Here is a 19,317-nt window from a genome sequence, read left to right as displayed (position 1 = left end):
TGGATAGAAGACCAGATTTTCAGCTCAGAGTCAAACCGTTAGAAGTTCACCCCCGATTAAAGGCCTTCTCACCGTCTGATCCAGCTCAAATTTGGAGATATCAAAGATGAAACTATCAGCTTTCCAGTACACTTTACAGCTTGGCAATCCAACGGTTCAATCAAAAGATATGCGAAGAGCAAGATACCCCATAAACCATCCAGCAAGCATTTCCACCCGCAGCCAACAGCCATTTCACCACGGTCAGAGGCTACCCGACCGCGGCCAAGCACCCATTCCCTGCAGCCACGCACTTTCCGACCGCGGCCAGCCAACTCTGAGTTAGAAGGCCCATTTCTGAAGCCCAAAATAATTCCCTCATTTGGAAAAACCCTAAGTGACGCCCATAGATGTCATGAGCACTATAAATACATGTTTTAGGAACCCTAATTCATATCACCTCATATGCTCTTGTTGTTTTAGAATACTTTTTAAGTTTTAGCTTTTAGGGAGAGAGAGATTTGTCTCTTGAACCCTTGTTCTTTCTTTTTCAATTTCGATTATTGCTCTACTTTTTAATACTATGTGTTAATTTTGTTCATCATGTCTGAGTAGTTTTATTGTTGGGTCAAGGGGATTTTTGATGGGGATTCCATGAGCTATTGAAGCCGAATCTTAGAACTTTTTCTTCTGAATTTACTTTTACTGCATGAGAGTAGCGTCATGAACTACAATCTAATCCAGATGTTTGGTGACACGAAAGTGTTCATCCGGTGTCAAATCTAGTTTGGGAGAGCAAAACAAACATAGGAGTGGAAACCTACCTATGGGTGATTTGTGAATGCTGACGAGTCTTAAACATAATGCATCTTTTCTCTTCCAGGGCCAGAGTGGAAACCTACTGGTCAGGGTTGAGAGAGATAGTTGTGTATGATCACGACAGTGGCGTATTCATACGTCCGTGACTCTAGTTTGAAAAGTTTAATCTAAGATTTTATCAAATTTACTCTTTAGCAATGTTTTGAATCGCTCATACCCCGGAGAAAACTTCACTGAAACCCATCGCCTTATTTTCTATAGATTTACATTGATTTTATTTCAAGCTTTAGTTCATCATTTTCATTCTCTTAATCGATTTTCATTTAAGCAATTAGGTTTAGCGGTTTTCATTGTTTTTAGTCAATTTCATTAAGTTTAGTTATTAGGTCATTTTAATTCCCGTATTTTCTCGTTAAGGTTAGTTTTTACGTTTTAAAGACACCACCAAAACCCTTACAAAAATCGCATGGTTCTAGATTTCCTTACTTTATATTTCTTTCAAAGCTTTTGCAGGAAAGATCCTCCTTCCCTGTGGATTTGATCCCTAAGTACTACAATCGATCAGCTGTACACTTGCGGCTATTGGTTTCATTTAGGGTAAAACTTGACACCCTCACCACACGACACATCACCCATACTCGCCACCCTTTCTGTCCAAAAGGATAACCCATAAATGCACATCATCGACTTTTTCCCCCAAATTTATCTTTGTCTCGCAAGATGTTTCGTGCAAAACATAAGCTCCCAAACACCCGAAGAGAATCATAGTTCGGTGCTACCCCATATAGTATCTCAAAAAGAGTTTTCCCATCTAGTAAACTGGTTGGAGTGCGATTAATAAGATGACATGCTGTCAAAACACACTCACCCCAAAACTGTATCGGAACACTAGCTTGAAACATCAATGATCTTACGACATTGAGATTGAGAGGAATTTCCTCTGGTTCAAGCCGTCACAGTGAAGCCAACTGCGTCGGGAGCAGTCTCTTTATTTTTTGTCATCATCAGTTGTCTCTCTTCGCGGACAATGCGCTGATAGACCTGTGTGAGTTAGGAAGTGGCTCCAAGCTCCGAATAGTAGAGCGCACAGTCCCAAACCTCTCTGTGTCCAATCCCGTAAGAAACGTATAAGTCGTTCTTCTTCACGATTTTCCTCAAGTTGTGCTTTAAGTTCACTACAAGAGCACGTTCTTATTGGTTTGTATATCGTCAACTCATCCTACATCTTCTTCAGTTTTCCGAAATATACCATGACAGAGTCTCCATTTTGTTGGCATTTAGCGGTATCTGCTCTAAGCTCGCTGATGCGCGGCCCGTTTCCAACCGAGAACTGCAGTTTTAAATCGTCCCACAGCTCCTTCACTTCATCCACCATCGAGATCAAGATCTTAAGATTCGGCTCAATTATGTTCATAATCTATGCCACCAACATCGAGTTCACCACCTCCCACTGCTCAAGCTCCTTCGTCGCAGTAGGTTTCTTAACGGTACCTTCAATAAAACCCAACTTTCGTTTTGTACGCAAGGCATTCCGCACATGCTTCGCCCAATCTTCGTAGTTTTCCCCTCTTAATTGTACCGTCGTGATCAAGTCACCCGGTCTGTCCGATGGATGGAGATAAAACGGTGACAACATCACCTCATTTGTTGTCATCGAGCCACTCACAGCGCCTTCCGCAGCTGCTTTTCCTCCATCGTTTTTGCCACCATCGTTTTTCGTCATCGTTCTCTTCTTTGATCTCTTTGAGTGTTCTTTTTTTTTAGGGTTTTCTATCACCTTGGCTCTGATACCATGACAAAGAGAGAAGAGAAAGTTGTATCTTCTGGACTCTTGAGTGATTAAAGAGGATGTAATTCTTTCATACCATGCACGTGAGGCTTGTTTTAGACAATACAATGCCTCTTCTAAGTTGTAAACATGATGAGGATAAGAGAGATTTTCAAATCATTCTTTGGTTGTTCAACTTAAATCTCTTCTCGTATGAATTCATTTAGGAAAACAATTTTATCATCCATTTGATGCAGTTTCACTACAAGAAAAAGCTCGATTTCCTACAAAAATTATCGTAAAAAAATCGTAGGATATTGGCTTTTCTTACTATTTTCTTGCCAAAATTTTTCGTAACTTCGAAAATTGAAAATGGTAGAAAAATAATAGGAAATTTTCTATGAAATTTTTGGTAGGAATATTTCGTCATAAATTTTGGTAAGAAAATCGTAAGAAATTTTCGATTGTTCTATTACCATTTTTCTACGAACTATTTTCTACCGTTTTCATACGAACTATTTTCTACGATAATAATAAAAATATTAATTAAATTAATTAAAAATTAAATTAATTCCCAAAATTAAATTTTAAAATTCCAATTATAATATATAATTTAAAAAAAAAATCGAATATATAAATTCTAATTATAATTTTTTCTTTTTTCTGGTAATTAAATATATTAATAATCATCCCAAACTGGGAATTGGAGCTGGTTTACAAAGTTAGTAACCGAAGTAAAGAAATCGAACCAAGTGAAAGAGTAAAATGAAAGAAATCGGGATTCGAAACCCAAGCAAAAGAAATTTCATATCTAAGCAAAGGAATAATCTATCTATATATTCTATTAAAACAGAAGCATTTTCAGTGCTTACATCTAAACATCCCTATTTCTTTTTCTTTTTTAAATCTGGTTGGATACATGTTTAACATTATCCCAATTTGCTGCAATATTATTAAAATATACATTTTATTTTATATTTATATTTAATTCTAAAAATAAAGATATTAATTCAGATTTCTTTGGATTTTCTTAAATATAGATTATATTAATTACCAAAAACTATAAAATTTCAAATATTTAAAAATAATTAGACTAAAATTCAAATATTTAAAATTAATAAATTAAAATTCAAATATTTATAAATATTTATAATATACAATAGTATAAACAGACGGGTTAAGATTTTTTTTTTATAATCATTATCTTTTGCGGGTAAATTTTTCAAAAAAATACAAGATAGTGGATAATTCGAAGTATATTTAAAGGACGAATTAACCCATTTTAACACTCTTTAGTATATCATGTTATACTAATATACACCATATGGCAAATTCATAAAAAATATAATATTTTACATTTTTGTTAGATACCAAATATTACTATCATTTAAAATTTACAAAATCACATAATCAAAAAAGTCTTTAGTTAAAATTTAAGTCAAACTATATTTGTTAGTTTTTGGTTTTATTTTTTTCTCTACCCAACTATTACATCACATGTGGCTAGTTCGAAGAAATGATCCGAGAACCATCCTCGACCGGCTCGGTATGATTGATTTGAGAAAAAATAAATACTCTTGTTCGGACTTCTTTTGCAAGACTATCCTTCCGGATATTTAGAATTCTAGGGACATAAGATATAATGAATTCTGAATAGCTCTCTCGAAGAATACGGAAATATTCCAGCTCTGTCATTAAGGACAACCGATCTGCTGGAGATCCAGGCATGCTCACAAGGTCCGAACAATCGGTCTGAAAATGAACCGAAGTAATTTGTCTCTCTCTCAAACATGACATAGCCCATAAGAGGCAATCCATCTCAGCATGAAGAGCCGAGAGGCTTATCCGACATCCCTATAGTCCAAAAATCTCATTTCCCCTGCCATCCTCCAAAGTCCACCCGAGGCCGCTAACCGGTCCATGATTGATTCAAGAAGTATCAATCTGGCATATCGGGATTTGTCAGTATTTGGTTTATATAACATTTTTTACTGCAACAAAATTTCACAAAAACAATGTATAAAAATTTGTTACTTTTTACACAGTGTCTATTAAAATCTAATTGACATAACGGTTAGAAATATGGTATAAATATTAAAACACATTATTACATAACAAATCAACAAAGTATAATAATCTCTCTAAAAACCTAAAAATCACAAATGCAACATATTTGAATCAATAACACTTAATTAGATCTTATTTCTCATTCTCATTTTGTTTATTTCAAAACTTAATCTACCAAAAAACTCTGCCTACAAAAATTTATCTTGCGAAAAGTATAGCTTAGTTTGGAAATATAATACAGTAAAACTTCTATAAATTAACATTCGATAAATTAATAATCACTATAAAATTATAAATTTATCTGGTCCCAAGTCGGGTCAATGTAAAAATATATCAAATTCGATAAAATAATAAGATAATAATTTTTTAAAAAACCTGTATCTAAATATATGGTTCCAACAAAAATATAAATTAATAATCATAAAAATAAGGCAAATATATCTAAGGCAATCTATTAAAATATGACTTTATTGTTGTTTGTCTTTACTGAAAGTTGGAATCTCATTGGAGTTCATCTCTAATTTTTCTGATTGCATAACAACTCCTGGTATTGGCTTCTCGCGAAACTGTTTTCAAAGGTTCCACAGCCTCGTCTTCAACTTCTTCATCAACATTAAGGACAGTAGAGACAATTTCACAAAATAAATCAATAAAATAATTAAATTTCACATACACACTTTAAAATTATAAATTCAACATAAACATTTAATTAAATCAGATAATCAAAATTTAGTTTATAAAGATCTAAACTCCGTGCGGACGTACGAGTTTAGAATTTAGTTCTGAATTGAATTTGAGCATAGATCCGTCGTAACCAAGTGCTGAGAACTCTCATCAAGCCTCCGACATCCGATCATACCAACTGAACTCTCGATCCGGCCAAGAGAAATACCAAATCGACCGACAACAACATGAGAGAAGAAACCTTGCACACCTGTCGTCATCGTGAACCGCTTTGGCCGCGTAGGTCAGAGAAGAGCACTGCGAAATCTCCCTCAACATGTAGTGCCACCCACCTAGCCGCCGCGATGATTTCTGCTACCGCGCCGCAGGTTATACTCCAGACATCATATCTTCTTCTCCGTTCTCGTTCGCTGCCGCCCTCTAGCAGCTCTCGAGCATTCCTCCGGCGTTACCACGACCTTCGGGATGCTTGTGATGCTTTCCGATATGACCATGACCAGCGCTGATGGCTGTCGCGAGACGAAGATGGAAGCTTTAAAACCCTAATTTCAGAGACGAAGACAGCTGCCGCGAAAGGTGGAGAAAGATATTGGGAACATTTGGAGGCTTTAATACCCTAAGTTCACCATTGTTGTATTCCTGGGCCACATATTTGGGCTTTTACCGGCCCAACTAATAGGTAGACGTTTAAAACATAAAAACATTCTAATCAAAGAGACCTTGACTTCTTATTTTTTAAGATATAGAAGAAGTCCAACGTTTTTAATCAAACAAACTTGATTTAAATGACTATGTTGGGATTACAACTCATATGCAAAGGCCTAAAAGAAAATAGTTTTGTCTTCTTCATAATTCGATTAATTGATGTGCATGGTGTCAGGGTGTCACGTTTTACCCTAATGAAATCAATAAACTGCAAGTGCACAGCTAATCGATTGTAGTAAGGGAAAGAGGATGTTTTCGTGCAAAAGCATTCGAAATAAATATGAAGTAAGAAAGAGAAGAACTAGTTGATATTTAAAAGGGTTTTCGGGTGTCACTAAAACGTAAATCCAAAACTAAACGGGAAAAAGATGAATCTAATGAAAACAGGAAATAACCTAATGCTAAAAATTTAATAAAAATCGGCTGGGAATGAAAAGTAACCTAATGACTAAAAGCTTGAATGAAAATCGATGTAAAACAATAAAAACGAGATGCTGGGTTTTCAGGGAAATTATCTCTGTGGTATGAACGATTCAAAACATTGCTAAAAAGTAATTTAAAAGATCATTGCTAAAATTTTTAGAACTCGAGTCACGAAGGTATGATTATGTCACTCTCGTGATCAGAGCCAAGTATCTCTCGCAACCTTGACCACTAGGTTTCCACTCTGGCCTTGGAAGGGAGAAGATGCAAGCTTGCATAAGACTTATCAACATACACAGCTCAACCACAGGTAGGGTTCCACTCCTATGCCAAAATTGCTCTTCTCAAACTAGATTTAGCTTCTAATGAAAAATTTTGCAACACTACGAACCTAAATTAGATTATAGTTTATGACGCTACTTCCATGCATTAAAAATAAGTTCAGAAGAAAAAGTTCTAGGATTCAGCTTTAATAGCTAATGGAATCCTCATCGAACATATATAGTCTCCATCGAAAATCCCTTAAACCCAATAAGTAAATTACTCAGACATGATTAAAGAAAGCAAAAACATTGTATTGAAAAGCTGTATTGAAATCGATATTGAAAAGAAACAAAGAGGGTTCAAAAGATAGATCTCTATCTCTCTAAACCTAAAACAACTCTAAAGAATGAAAAATACTAAAAACTCAAAAAGTATTCATAAGCATACGACTTAGGGTTCTTAAAACATATATTTATAGTGCTCAAGTCATTTATGGGATCACTTAGGGTTTCTCCAAATGAAGGAATCAATTTGGGCTTGGAAATGGGCTTCTAGGCTGAATAAACAATTCTCTGCGGTCAGAGGAGACGTGACCGGTGTAAAATGGGTGCTGGCTGCGGTCAGGAATGTTTGTCGGCTGGTTGATGGGACATCTTGCTATTTGCGTAACTTTTGATTGAACCGTTGAATTGTCTTGGTGTCAAGTGTGTTGGAAATATAATTGTTTCATCTTTAAGGTCTCCAAATTTGAGCGGGATCAGAAGGTGAGAAAGTCTTCATTTGAGGGTGAATTTCTGACGGTTTGACTCTGAGCTGAAAATCTGGTCTTCTATCCATGTTGCTAAGCTTTTTTTTTTAAGTTTTCTGAAAAGAGTCTTGAAACTACAAATACTAGAAAACCATAATAAAAACACCTAAAAGAAATAAAATTTATTAAAAAGTATTTAAAAACGATCCATAAAAGTGGTCAAAATACGATGTTATCATTAATTATTTAAATAGTTAAAAAAAAACTAGAAAACCATATAAACACCACAAAAAAAATTATCTAAATGTTCATACAGAATTCTTATGATTTTTCTACAGATAATATTTCGTCAAAAATGCGTAGAAAATTTTCGACGAAACACCCACCAGCATAACAGTCAATTGGGTCTTACCACTTTCCTTCCAAATTTTGACCAAATTTTTTATGAATATAAATATAGTAGGTTATTGGTAGGAAATATCCTACCATTTTGTGATGCTTTATTTTGGTAGAAAATTCTTACCAATTTTCAATTAGTTTTATTTTTCATCATAATTGCGTAAGAAATTGATAATAACGATTTTCTACCAAATATTTCGTCAAAATTTTCATAGGAATATGAATATTTTCTTATAGTGTTTAAAATTTATGTCACATGTCACATGATAATACTAGCAAGAATCAAATAGATTCAAGTCTTGCTACAGGAACAAATGTCCCATTAAAATACACCCGTCAATTTGAGTGTATCTCTGAACCACAAGTCTTGCCTCCTTTCTAGAGTTATTATTTTCTTCAAAACTATTACTTTAAAATATTTTATCCCAATTATATTCACTTAAAAAAGTCATGGAACTAATATCCATACTTCATTTCTTGATTTTTTTTCTTTTTTCTATTGAAAAAATAGCTGATTAGAGAATCTCTTATGGTACATTGCCTTTAAATTTTATCTTTAGAGTGAAAGTCTCTCTAATTTTTTTACTCAATTTTTTCACTTGAGAGTTCATATATTAGATAAAAACAAAAAAATAATCATAAAAAGTGATTATATTAGAATATATAAATTTTCAGTTTTTATTTGTATTGAATATAAAAAAAATCGGATATCTAGAAAATTTGAAAAGTTTCATTTTATATAAAACACAAGATATTAGTATCTTTTAAGAGTAAAATAGATCACATAATTAGATATGTTGGACCAAATTATAATGAAGCTCAATGTCTCATCAAAAATTGTAAACGAGTGTGAAATGAAATGGGCCATAATATGTGTGGTCTAGTATAAGTGATGACATGTCAAAACTCTCACATTGGAAGTTTGAAAAACTTTGGAATAGTATAAGAGCACCATTAAGGGGGTCTCTTCACCTCGTTTCTTAACATTTTTTATTATTAAAAATGTTAAAAGCATTCAGATTTTGTAAAAGACATTTCTTAAATAGGAACGATAAGATACGGTTTTTAGTGCAACGTGTCCAATTTCTCTCTTTCTCTTCCTTAAACACAATCTCTTATTTCATTTTGATATTATAATAATAAATAAGAAACCCAAATGAGTTGTTAGCGTTAATGATGCTCTAAATATAGTAATGTCTTTGTTCAAATAGTCTGTGAAGGAGAACAAAGAGTCGGACTCGAATATTGGATCTTGGTGAAATATGGGTTCAGATCCACTAAAACATGTTCTTTTTGAAACGATTTTTCGTTGAATGAGTTCAGTAAAAAAAATTCTTTTGCGAAGCAGCGCTGTTTTCGCTGCCGTCCCTTTCTTCTCCTCCGCGACCCTGCTTGCGCTGCTGTCCCTTTCTTTTTCCCTTTCCTCCTTGTGTTGCCAATTACTTCACCTCCTCTGCTCTCGCCGTCGCTGCTCCTCCTCTCCTTTGTCCGCCGTGCCCGTCTCCCTTTCTCTCCTTCCTTAGCTGCGAGCCTCCAGCCGCCAAGTCTCCTCCTCCTTTCCAAACCTTCCTCCACGCCGAGAAGCTTCCTCCACCACCAAGATGTGCCAGATGCCGCCGCCACCATTCCTCCTCTTCTTCCAATGACGAGTTCCCTGTCCCACCGTGTTGCTTTCCTCCTCCTCCTCTTCCGCAAGAGCAAAGGTGAGGGCTTGTTACTATTCACACTCCTTCATACATATGTTTTAATGATGTGATTAGCTTATTCTTAAACTGCTGTTAGTTTTATTGTTAGGTTGTGTTGTTGTGCTTTTATGAATTGTTGATGTGTTTGATGAGTTAGCTTATTAGAATTGATTGAATGTTGGTGATGGTTGATGTTGATGTTTTGATTTTAGATTCATAAGTTCCTTTGGTCCTGCTTGACAGCCTCGAACTTAGATAGCATCCTCGGTAAGAATAAAAATTGCTTGTTTAGTATCGAGTTAGGTATGCCTATAGGGGTCATCAGTTCTCAATGTCGGATGGTTATGCAAACCACAAGATTGTCTGTGTAACAAAAAAATAAAATAAAATGGTGGCAGTACGGCTCAGAGTCCTTTAAACAGGAGGGTGGTTGTCACGTGTGGCAGATCGATTTGGGATTGTATGTTATCCTCTGTAGAGAATTTTGCTCTTGTGTGAAAACATTTTGTAATTGTGAAATGATAATTAATCGATTGAAGATCGATGATGTTATCGGTGAGTTTGTCGATTGATTTGGAAATGAAATAAATGAGAAAAAAAATTAAAATAGATATTTATAAGCATATATTTATACGTACTATTTTCTTGACCGTGTTTTAGGTTTAAACTTTTTATATCTTAATTCATATTATGTCTGGAAATGATAATCAGATCTCCTAAGACTCGTCCTCACTGAGTAATTCTAATTACTCATCTCTTTGTTCCCTTTTATCTTTTCAGGGTAGCTTGGATCATTTCATCTAGTTGTTGTTGTTGTTGTTGTTGTTACACGGGCGTTATGGACTAAACCTGATGGCTAACTAAATAAGGTTAGACCATCAATCTAACATGCCTGATTCCTCGGTTTTCTAGGAAGCCCGGGATACATGTGTTACACTCAATCTCTTCTTCCACTATATATATATATATATATATATATGAGTTATTTTTCTCGTTTTACAGACGCTCTTTAATCTTTTCTCTTACGAAATTATCAGCAAACTCTTTCTCTCTTTGTTATTAGTAAGTATTTCTTTGTTTGAGAGTATCATGTGAAGGAATATTTTCCTACATCAGAAGTTGGGATGAGACAACACTAATATATAAAGGAATTGGGCCAATCCACTCATTGCCAATTGGTTTTGCTTTGGAAGTCCAGGAAACCTAATATGGTATCAGAGCTAAAATCCAATCCGAACACACGCAGCCACATTCTCTACCTAAATACTTGATCTGACCTAAAAAAATTAGTCGTGATCATTCTATTATCTCGGCCTGACCCAAAAATTCGTCTGGCCAATCTAACCTAAAATTAATCATAAATTAGAATTCTTTCGAGAAAAATGGCTAAAAGAACCATCATCTCGAGGGGGCGTGTGAAGAAATATTGCTTCATATCGGAAGTTGAGATGAGACAACACTAATATATAAGGGACTTGGTCCAATTTACTCATTGCAAAATGGTTTTAAGTAGGAAATTTAGAAACTTAACATGGTATCAGAGCCCATATCCAATCTGAACATATGCAGCCCCATTCTCTACCTAAATATTCGATCCACCTATAAAAATAAATTAGTCTTGATCGTTCTACTACTTCGGCCCGACCCAAAAATTTGTTATTAGTAAGTATTTCTTTGTTCGAGAGTATCATGTGAAGGAATATTGTCCTACATCAGAAGTTGGGATGAGACAACACTAATATATAAAGGAATTGGGTCAATCCACTCATTGCCAATTGGTTTTGCTTTGGAAGTCCAGGAAACCTAATTTGGTATCAGAGCTAAAATCCAATCCGAACACACGCAGCCACATTCTCTACCTAAATACTTGATCTGACCTAAAAAAATTAATCGTGATCATTCTATTATCTCGGCCTGACCCAAAAATTTGTCTGGCCAATCTAACCTAAAATTAATCATAAATTTGAATTCTTTTGAGAAGAATGGCTAAAAAAACCATCATCTCGAGGGGGCGTGTGAAGAAATATTGTCTCATGTCGGAAATTGAGATGAGACAACACTAATATATAAGGGATTTGGTCCAATCTACTCATTGCAAAATGGTTTTAAGTTGGAAGTTTATGAAACTTAACATGGTATCAGAGCTCATATCCAATCTGAACATACGCAGCCCCATTCTCTACCTAAATATTTGATCCACCTAAAAAAAAAATTAGTCCTGATCATTCTACTACTTCGGCCCGACCCAAAAATTTGTCCGATCAATTTAACCTAAAGTTAATCCTAAATTGGAATTTTTTTGAGATGAATGGTTAGAAGAACCATGCATCATCTTGAGGGAGTGTGTGAATAAATTTTGTCCTACATCAGAAATTAGGATAAGACAACACTAAAATATAAGGAACTTATATCAATTGACTCATTACAAATTGATTTTGAGTTGAAAGTCCCAAAAACTTAACATATCATAGAATAAAGTTTGATGGATCTGTGTTTCCAGTGCTAGCGAAAATAGATTACAGTGGTTGTATTATGGTACTCTTGAATCTTAGATTCTCATCGCATTACAAGTAATTCAAAGAGTTAAAAGAAAAAATCTATAATCTTCCCTCCACTAGTTTCTCTTCCCTTAACGTTTTTTTTTAATTCGTATTTTAATAACATTTTCTTAGTTGTTCTATTTTTTAGTTCCTACACACGATATACGTGAAAACAAAGCAGATTACATAATACTAATTTTTTCAGGACATCTGTTCGGTGCCCAACTCTAGTTTGTAGAAACAAACAATAAACCCAGCCTGTACTTGTAGTTACCCTATTTCATTATTCTAAAGTTGTCACAATTTCATATAAAATACTTTTTTATTATTTATTTTTCTTTTTCTTTAAAATGAATTAGGGAGACAAATAGTAGGAACAGTAATTCCTTTTTCTATACACGAAAATAAAATAATAACCTCTACTGTGAATGTAAATTCCACGTCACACACTAACAATTTGTTTCCTTCTGACAAGAAACAACAACATATTAAGGACAAAAGGTAAAAACCAAATCAAGAATCCTAAACCTTATCATCACGATCAACGGCGCTTGAGTTCTTGCAATGAGCAATGGCCGCTTGAATCGCTGCTTGCAGCTCTTCCATGGTGCTATCACTTGACGATGACGACGTGGAGGCAGAGCTCGACGAGAGCCCCGCGGTGGACACACAGAGATGGCCACTATTTGTCGGCGATGTTCTCATCGACGCCGGAGCCGAGAATAACTCGCCTCTCCTCGCTCTCATCAGATCTCTCGATCCATTAATCATTGTTTTGCTGTTTCCTTTCGAATCCATTATAGAGGAAGAGAACGAGTAAGAAGAAGTCTGCCTTCTGCTCCTGAACTGCATGCCGTTTCCTCTTCTCTGAAACAACATCCTTATGTACTTCTTGACTGCGTGACTTAGGTCTAAACTAAGTTTCTTCTTCTGCTGCTGGTTTTGTTGTTGCTGCTCTTGTCCTCGGTCGTTGCCTTCATACCCTTTTCTCCATTTCGATAAACCAAAGAGAGAAAATGACTTTATGGGTTTGGTTTTAACTCGATTCTCACTGTCGAATCTCTGGGACTTATCGTCGGTATTGCTATTCTTCAGCTCCATACTGTTGTTGTTGTTGTTGTCGTCGTTTGTGGTGGGGAGAGTGGTGGGCTGGTCAGGTAATATATCTTTGACAGGGAGGGCAAATCCGTCATTATACGAACCGGTGGAAGTTCGGGGAGAGACAGGGAGGTGAGAGAGAAGATGGAGAGGGAGAAGATGGCCGTAGAAGAAGATCTCATCGGCAGGAGACAGATCGACAGCGAATGGATCGGTTTGTTGGTAAGACGGTGTCGTTTTGGTTGGGTTTCTGAGTGTAGGGCTAATGATTTTGGAGGAAGAAGATAGAGGTTGGAGAGAGATGGTGAAGGAGAAGTCATGAGAAGGTGAAGAAGAAGTGGATGATATTGGTGAAGCTTCTTGTTTAGGGTTTTGCTTTTCAGAAAAAGTTTGAGAACTGTTCTTCACCTGCTGTAGATGGGTTTCCATGATGATTGAGGAAGGAAAAAAGAAAAATCAATCAAAAAGTGAAAAGGGATTTTTGTGTTGATCAAAGGATATGATGGTATAAAATAATATTATTATTATAGGTTCAGTCTTGAGACTTTCAGTAAAGTGGGGTTCTTTGTTTTTCATTTTTTTTATTTTTGTGTTTATTGTTATTAGTATTTTTCCGGTTTTCCTGTAAAGGTAGAATATGACAAAAATATGTTTAGAGGAAAAGATAAGGAAGCCGTGGAGAGAGACGACCAAAGGGGGTGAGAGAAAAAAATAAAGAATGGTCAAAATACAATTATAGAAGGCTAATTATGTCGTGTAAGAAAAGAATATAATGCCAAGAATAATATGTCAGAGGGGGAGAACATTCGTTTTAATGTGGGGATTGCATCTTGCCCATAATATTCATTAGCTCGATTCATTATATATTAGAAGCTGGTTTGTTATGGTATATGAGAATGTCTGTTTAGAATTTTGAATTTGGCTATATGGGCCTGACCCAAAATATATATTGTTAGAGATGTGTAAACCAAATGTAAAATTTATAGATTAAGGATTATCATTTTGGTTTAGTTTATAAAGTGTGATCGGTTTTGGTTAAATGGATTTCGGTATTAGATTATAAATTATGAACAAAGAAGTTATATGCATAGAGATTAATTTAGTTATCATTTGTATTCTAAGATAGGCTGAATCAAATGACAAAATATGAAACCGGTTAAGTGATGATTTTTGGATTTGGTTATGGTCTCTATCTCATGTATGTTTAAAAGTATATATATATATATATATATATATATATAATTTGGTCAAATATATACTATGAAGTGAGGAAGTATATAAGGTGGAGACAAGTGTAATAAAATTTAGTGAGTAAGCTATTATGAGCTATGTGGCAGCCATGAAGAAAATTAAGGTATGTCATACATGTGTCTGCTAGTGTGGCAAATGGAGAGGAAATTAGGGAGTTTTGTCTTCAAGCTAAAGGAAACTTTATAGATAAAGTTTGTGCTCTTGCTCTTCTATAAATAGATGCATCCAGCTCCATCTAAAGGGCAGCTTTAGTCATTTTAGTTTTGACAAAAGATAAAACTCACTCTTTCTTAAAACATATTTCTCTCTATTCTCTACACAAGCACCCATCTCGGTTTTCGATGTAAACGGTACGACGATTTTACATCGACAAAGAAGTTAGGTGAAGAACATTTAAAACATGTTTACCTAACAAATGTAGATGAAAGATTTTATCGCATAATCGACGTAAAATCTTCGTAATATTATTGTTGAATGTAAAATCATCGTAAAAAGTCGTCGTAAAAGCGTCGTAAAGCTCGAAATGTTCCTATAAATAGATCTTCATTCCTTCTTTCAATCACAACACATCATCATTCAAACATAAGAGCATCATCATCCTGGAGACCCATTGTATGTCTCTTAAATTTTAGTATAGGGTTGTAAATCCTGATATACTGGGTTGTCCATTGCTGGAAACCCGAATTAGTAGTTATTTACTTTGAAAAAAAAGAAGTAATAATATTAAAAGGTTTACTTCATTCACGTGACTAGACGTGACACAAGAGACCAGCTCCTTTATTGTCTAATCAATAAAAACAGATAGTATTTTGAGTTTATTTCAAGATGTCTATATACGAGCTAAGAAGCTGGATGTATATGCGTAAAGATTCAGATGGGGCGTTGACAGAAGAGTTCAAGAACGGGTTAGAAATATTTATGTATCAGGTTACAAATATGGAGAGAACGAAAGATAGCGGAAAGATGTTTTGTCCTTGTTTGAAATGCAAGAATACGAGGTATACACTAACCAAAACTGTGTGGACGCATTTATTAAATAGAGGGTTTATGCCACAATATTTTGTTTGGTATCTACATGGAGAAGGATATGGCAGTAATACTCATGGGAATGCTGGTAGTAGTAGTAATTATCAAAGTCATGTTGATTTTGATGAATCGAATTATGGTCATCAGCCTAATCAGTATCAATCTGATCAAAATGTAGATCATGATAGGATGCATGAGATGGTGACTGATGCATTTCATGAAACGCATACTGGTAATGCTGTTGAAGAACCTAATGTAGATGCCAAACGATTTTATGATTTGTTAGACAATGCTAATCAGCCAATCTAAGAAGGATGTAGAGAAGGCCTGTCTAAATTATCGTTGGCAGCTAGGATGATGTCAATTAAAACAGATCATAACCTGGCTGAGGTTTGCATGGATGGTTGGGCTGATCTTCTGAAAGAGTATCTACTAGAGGATAACTTGGCAGCGGCAACATACTATGAAATACAAAAGTTGATTTTTAGTCTTGGTTTACCTTTTGAGATAATAGATGTATGTGTTGACAATTGTATGATTTTTTGGAAAGATGATGATCAGCTGGAGGAATGTCAATTTTGCCAAAAACCAAGATACATGCCGCAAACTGGTGGGCGTAAAAGGATACCGTACCAACGTATATGGTATCTCCCTATAACTGATAGGTTAAAATGGATTTATCAATCTGAAAGGACAGCTGCATCAATGAGATGGCATGCGGAACATACACAAGTAGATGGAGAAGTTGTTCATCCATCAGATGCAAAGGCATGGAAACACTTCAATATGGTATACCCAGATTTTGCTAAGTTCAAACGGAATGTCTATCTTGGTCTGTGCAGTGATGGTTTTAGTCAATTTGGTATGTCTGGTAGACAATATTCATTATGGCCAGTAATCCTAACTCCTTATAACCTTCCTCCAGATTTGTGCATGCAAAGGAAATTTCTTTTCCTAAGTATTTTGGTTTCAGGTCCCAATCATCTGAAGTGAGCTCTCGATGTATTTCTGCAGCCACTCATACATGAGTTGAATCAGTTATGGTATACTGGCGTTCGCACATATGACTATTCTACGGGAAAAAATTTTACTATGCGGGCTGTGCTTATGTGGACAATAAGCAATTTCCCCGCTTATGGTATGCTATCAGGATGGACTACACATGGGAGGCTATCTTGTCCTTATTGTCTTCATCGAACTGATGCGTTTCAGCTAAAACATGATAGAAAAACTTGTTGGTTTGATTGTCACCGGAGGTTTTTACCGGATAACCATCCATATCGGAGGAACAAGAGGTTATTTATGAAGAACAAAAGTGTACATGTCCCTCCACCCGTAAATTTAACAGGAGCTGATATACATGCGCAAATCGATCATTGGAGGGCAGAGGAAACAGTAACGCGTGGGGGAAACTGGCACACTCCTGCAAATATTGTATTTTTTAATTTAATTTAATTTTAACTTTATATTGTATTTTGTAACATAATTTATTTAAATATTTTCAGGTTGCCCCTAAGAAAAAGGGGCGGGTTTTAGGGATGGGATCCATCCGTGATACCCCGGCCGCTACGGCAACTGGTCATGTCCGGGCGCCGGATCCGCTTATCTGCCAGGAGATCGATCAGATGCGGACCCAGTACAAGACGAAAATCGACCAGCTGTACGGTCTCTTCGAGATCATGGGGGCCGACAACCCGGTGCTCATGGCGCAGTTGGACAGGCTGCGGGCTGATGGAGTTTTCGGATCGTCTGCAGGGTCATCTTCTAGGAGGCAACCACCGGTGCAGACAGACGAGGAGATGTTCCGGTCTCTCGGGGTTGATCCTCTTAGAGCCGGAGATCAGGCGCCGGAAGCCTCTAACCAAAGACCCGGGGATCAGGCGGGGGAAACCTCTACCCGAAGACCCGGCAAAGAACATGTGGAGGACGATGGGGAGCAGGCCGGTGACGGGATTGACCTTAGTTTAGATTTAGATCTAGATCTTTAGGGTTTTTTTGTAATTACTAAAATTAATTTTAAGTTGAAATTTAATTAAATTTTTAACTGTAAATTAATTCTTTTTTAATTTAAATTTTAATTCGAATTAAATTTTTTTAAATTTTCAATTATAAAAAACGTCGTATAATCGTCTTTATATAATTATTATTATTTCATTAAACCGTCGTATATTCGTCGTAACAAGTACGACGAAGTTACGACAAAATTGTACGACGAATAATACGACGAATATACGTCTGTGTTTTACGACGGTTTTATGACGGAATGATAAAATATATTACGACTGAATTACGACGAAAATTGCGTCGTATATTACGACGATCCTACGTCGATTTTTAACGACGACTTAACGACGGTCCAGGCGAAGACCAAATCGAGGCAATTCGATGTAAAGTCGTCGTAAACTGTATGACGCATTTACGACGATCTTTTTCCGTCAATGTTACGACGAAAAAAAACCGTCGTAGATTATACGACGATTTTACAACGATTTGTCTATTACGACGATGAGTTTACGACGATTTTAAAATCGTCAGTAGTCTGTCGTAATAGCCCTATTACGACGAAATAACGACGATTTTGGCTGTTGTAAAACGGTGTTTTTCTTGTAGTGTTTAGCCATTTAGTTGGGTATGAAAAACCCCAATTTGAGTTTTAGAAATAGAAACTTAAAATAGCAAGATGGTGGGTTTGATCCCTATCTAGTTTATTTTTTTGTAGTGTTTTCCCAACACTTAAACCATCTATGCTAGTTTATCTTTCGGTTAGGAAGTCACAAAGCCATTTTGTGAATAAGGTTTAATTAAGGAAAATTATTAATCGAATGTTCTCTACTGATTCAAGTTGTGTATTAGCTTAACATCCTACCAAAGTGGGCTCTTTTTAAATAATTTTTCAATGAATGTTGAATCAATTAAAGGTCATAAATTTAGTACATACGGATTGCGATAAGCCCAAAGGATACTCGTTATTCGACATTATTAAATTTATGGGGCAATCACACTATAGGTGATGATTATTAGGTGCTATGTCTACGATGGTAAGCCCAAAGGATAGCCCATTGTAAGACAGGTCTATTTTCATTTGTTTGTGATTGCATTGAGCCATCTATTGCGAGTCATGACTGATGTCCAAAGACTTAGGAAATGATGTTGCACTGATGTCTTGTTAGGAAATACAAAATTTTCACATTCGATTAACTTGTTGTGTAAGTTTAACATAAGTTTTCCTTAATTTTTCAGTCATGCAGACCTCATCTAGTATCTCTCTTAACCTGAGTTCGGTTCCAATGATGAATGGATCTAACTTTTCAGAATGGAAAGATAGCTTGATGATAGCCCTTGCATTAATGGGCCATGATCTTGTATTAAGGGAGGATTGTCCCACGGTAACGGATTCAAGTACTGATCAGGACCGCAGTAAACTTGAACGTTGGGCAGCCTCAAATCGTACGTGCCTTATGTTGATTAAGCACACGATTCCTTCGGTCTTTAGGGGCTTTGTGTCCGATGATGTGATTTTGGCTAAGGAATATCTTGATGTCTGGGAGAAAAGTTTTGCCAAGAATGATAAAGCTGAAATAATCACGCTTTTGGCGGAACTTGTCTCTATGAGGATCTAACTTTTCAGAATGGAAAGATAGCTTGATGATAGCCCTTGCATTAATGGACCATGATCTTGTATTAAGGGAGGATTGTCCCACAGTAACGGATTCAAGTACTGATCAGGACTGCAGTAAACTTGAACGTTGGGCAGCCTCAAATCGTACATGCCTTATGTTGATTAAGCACACGATTCCTTCGGTCTTTAGGGGCTCTGTGTCCGATGATGTGATTTTGGCTAAGGATTATCTTGATGTCTGG

At 35.8% G+C, this 19,317-nt stretch overlaps 1 protein-coding gene across 1 annotated transcript; it reads right to left on the bottom strand.

The window, feature by feature from the left end:
- Positions 1–12,486: 12,486 nt before the first annotated feature.
- On the bottom strand, positions 12,487–13,993 carry LOC18020617 (BRI1 kinase inhibitor 1). Its single transcript, XM_006403292.2, has one exon. It carries the CDS (start codon positions 13,606–13,608, stop codon positions 12,604–12,606), a length of 1,005 nt encoding a protein of 334 aa, XP_006403355.1. The 5' UTR covers positions 13,609–13,993; the 3' UTR covers positions 12,487–12,603.
- Positions 13,994–19,317: the final 5,324 nt, after the last annotated feature.

Source organism: Eutrema salsugineum, unplaced genomic scaffold, assembly GCF_000478725.1.
Source record: "Eutrema salsugineum unplaced genomic scaffold, Eutsalg1_0 scaffold_17, whole genome shotgun sequence".
Classification (NCBI taxonomy): Eukaryota; Viridiplantae; Streptophyta; class Magnoliopsida; order Brassicales; family Brassicaceae; genus Eutrema; species Eutrema salsugineum.
The sequence above is the reverse complement of the archived record's forward strand: the minus strand, read 5'-3'. Positions and strand labels throughout refer to the sequence as shown.

Coding starts and splice junctions, on each gene's coding strand:
- LOC18020617 (XM_006403292.2), bottom strand. CDS start 13,608: ATGGAAACCCATCTACAGCAGGTGAAGAACAGTTCTCAAACTTTTTCT.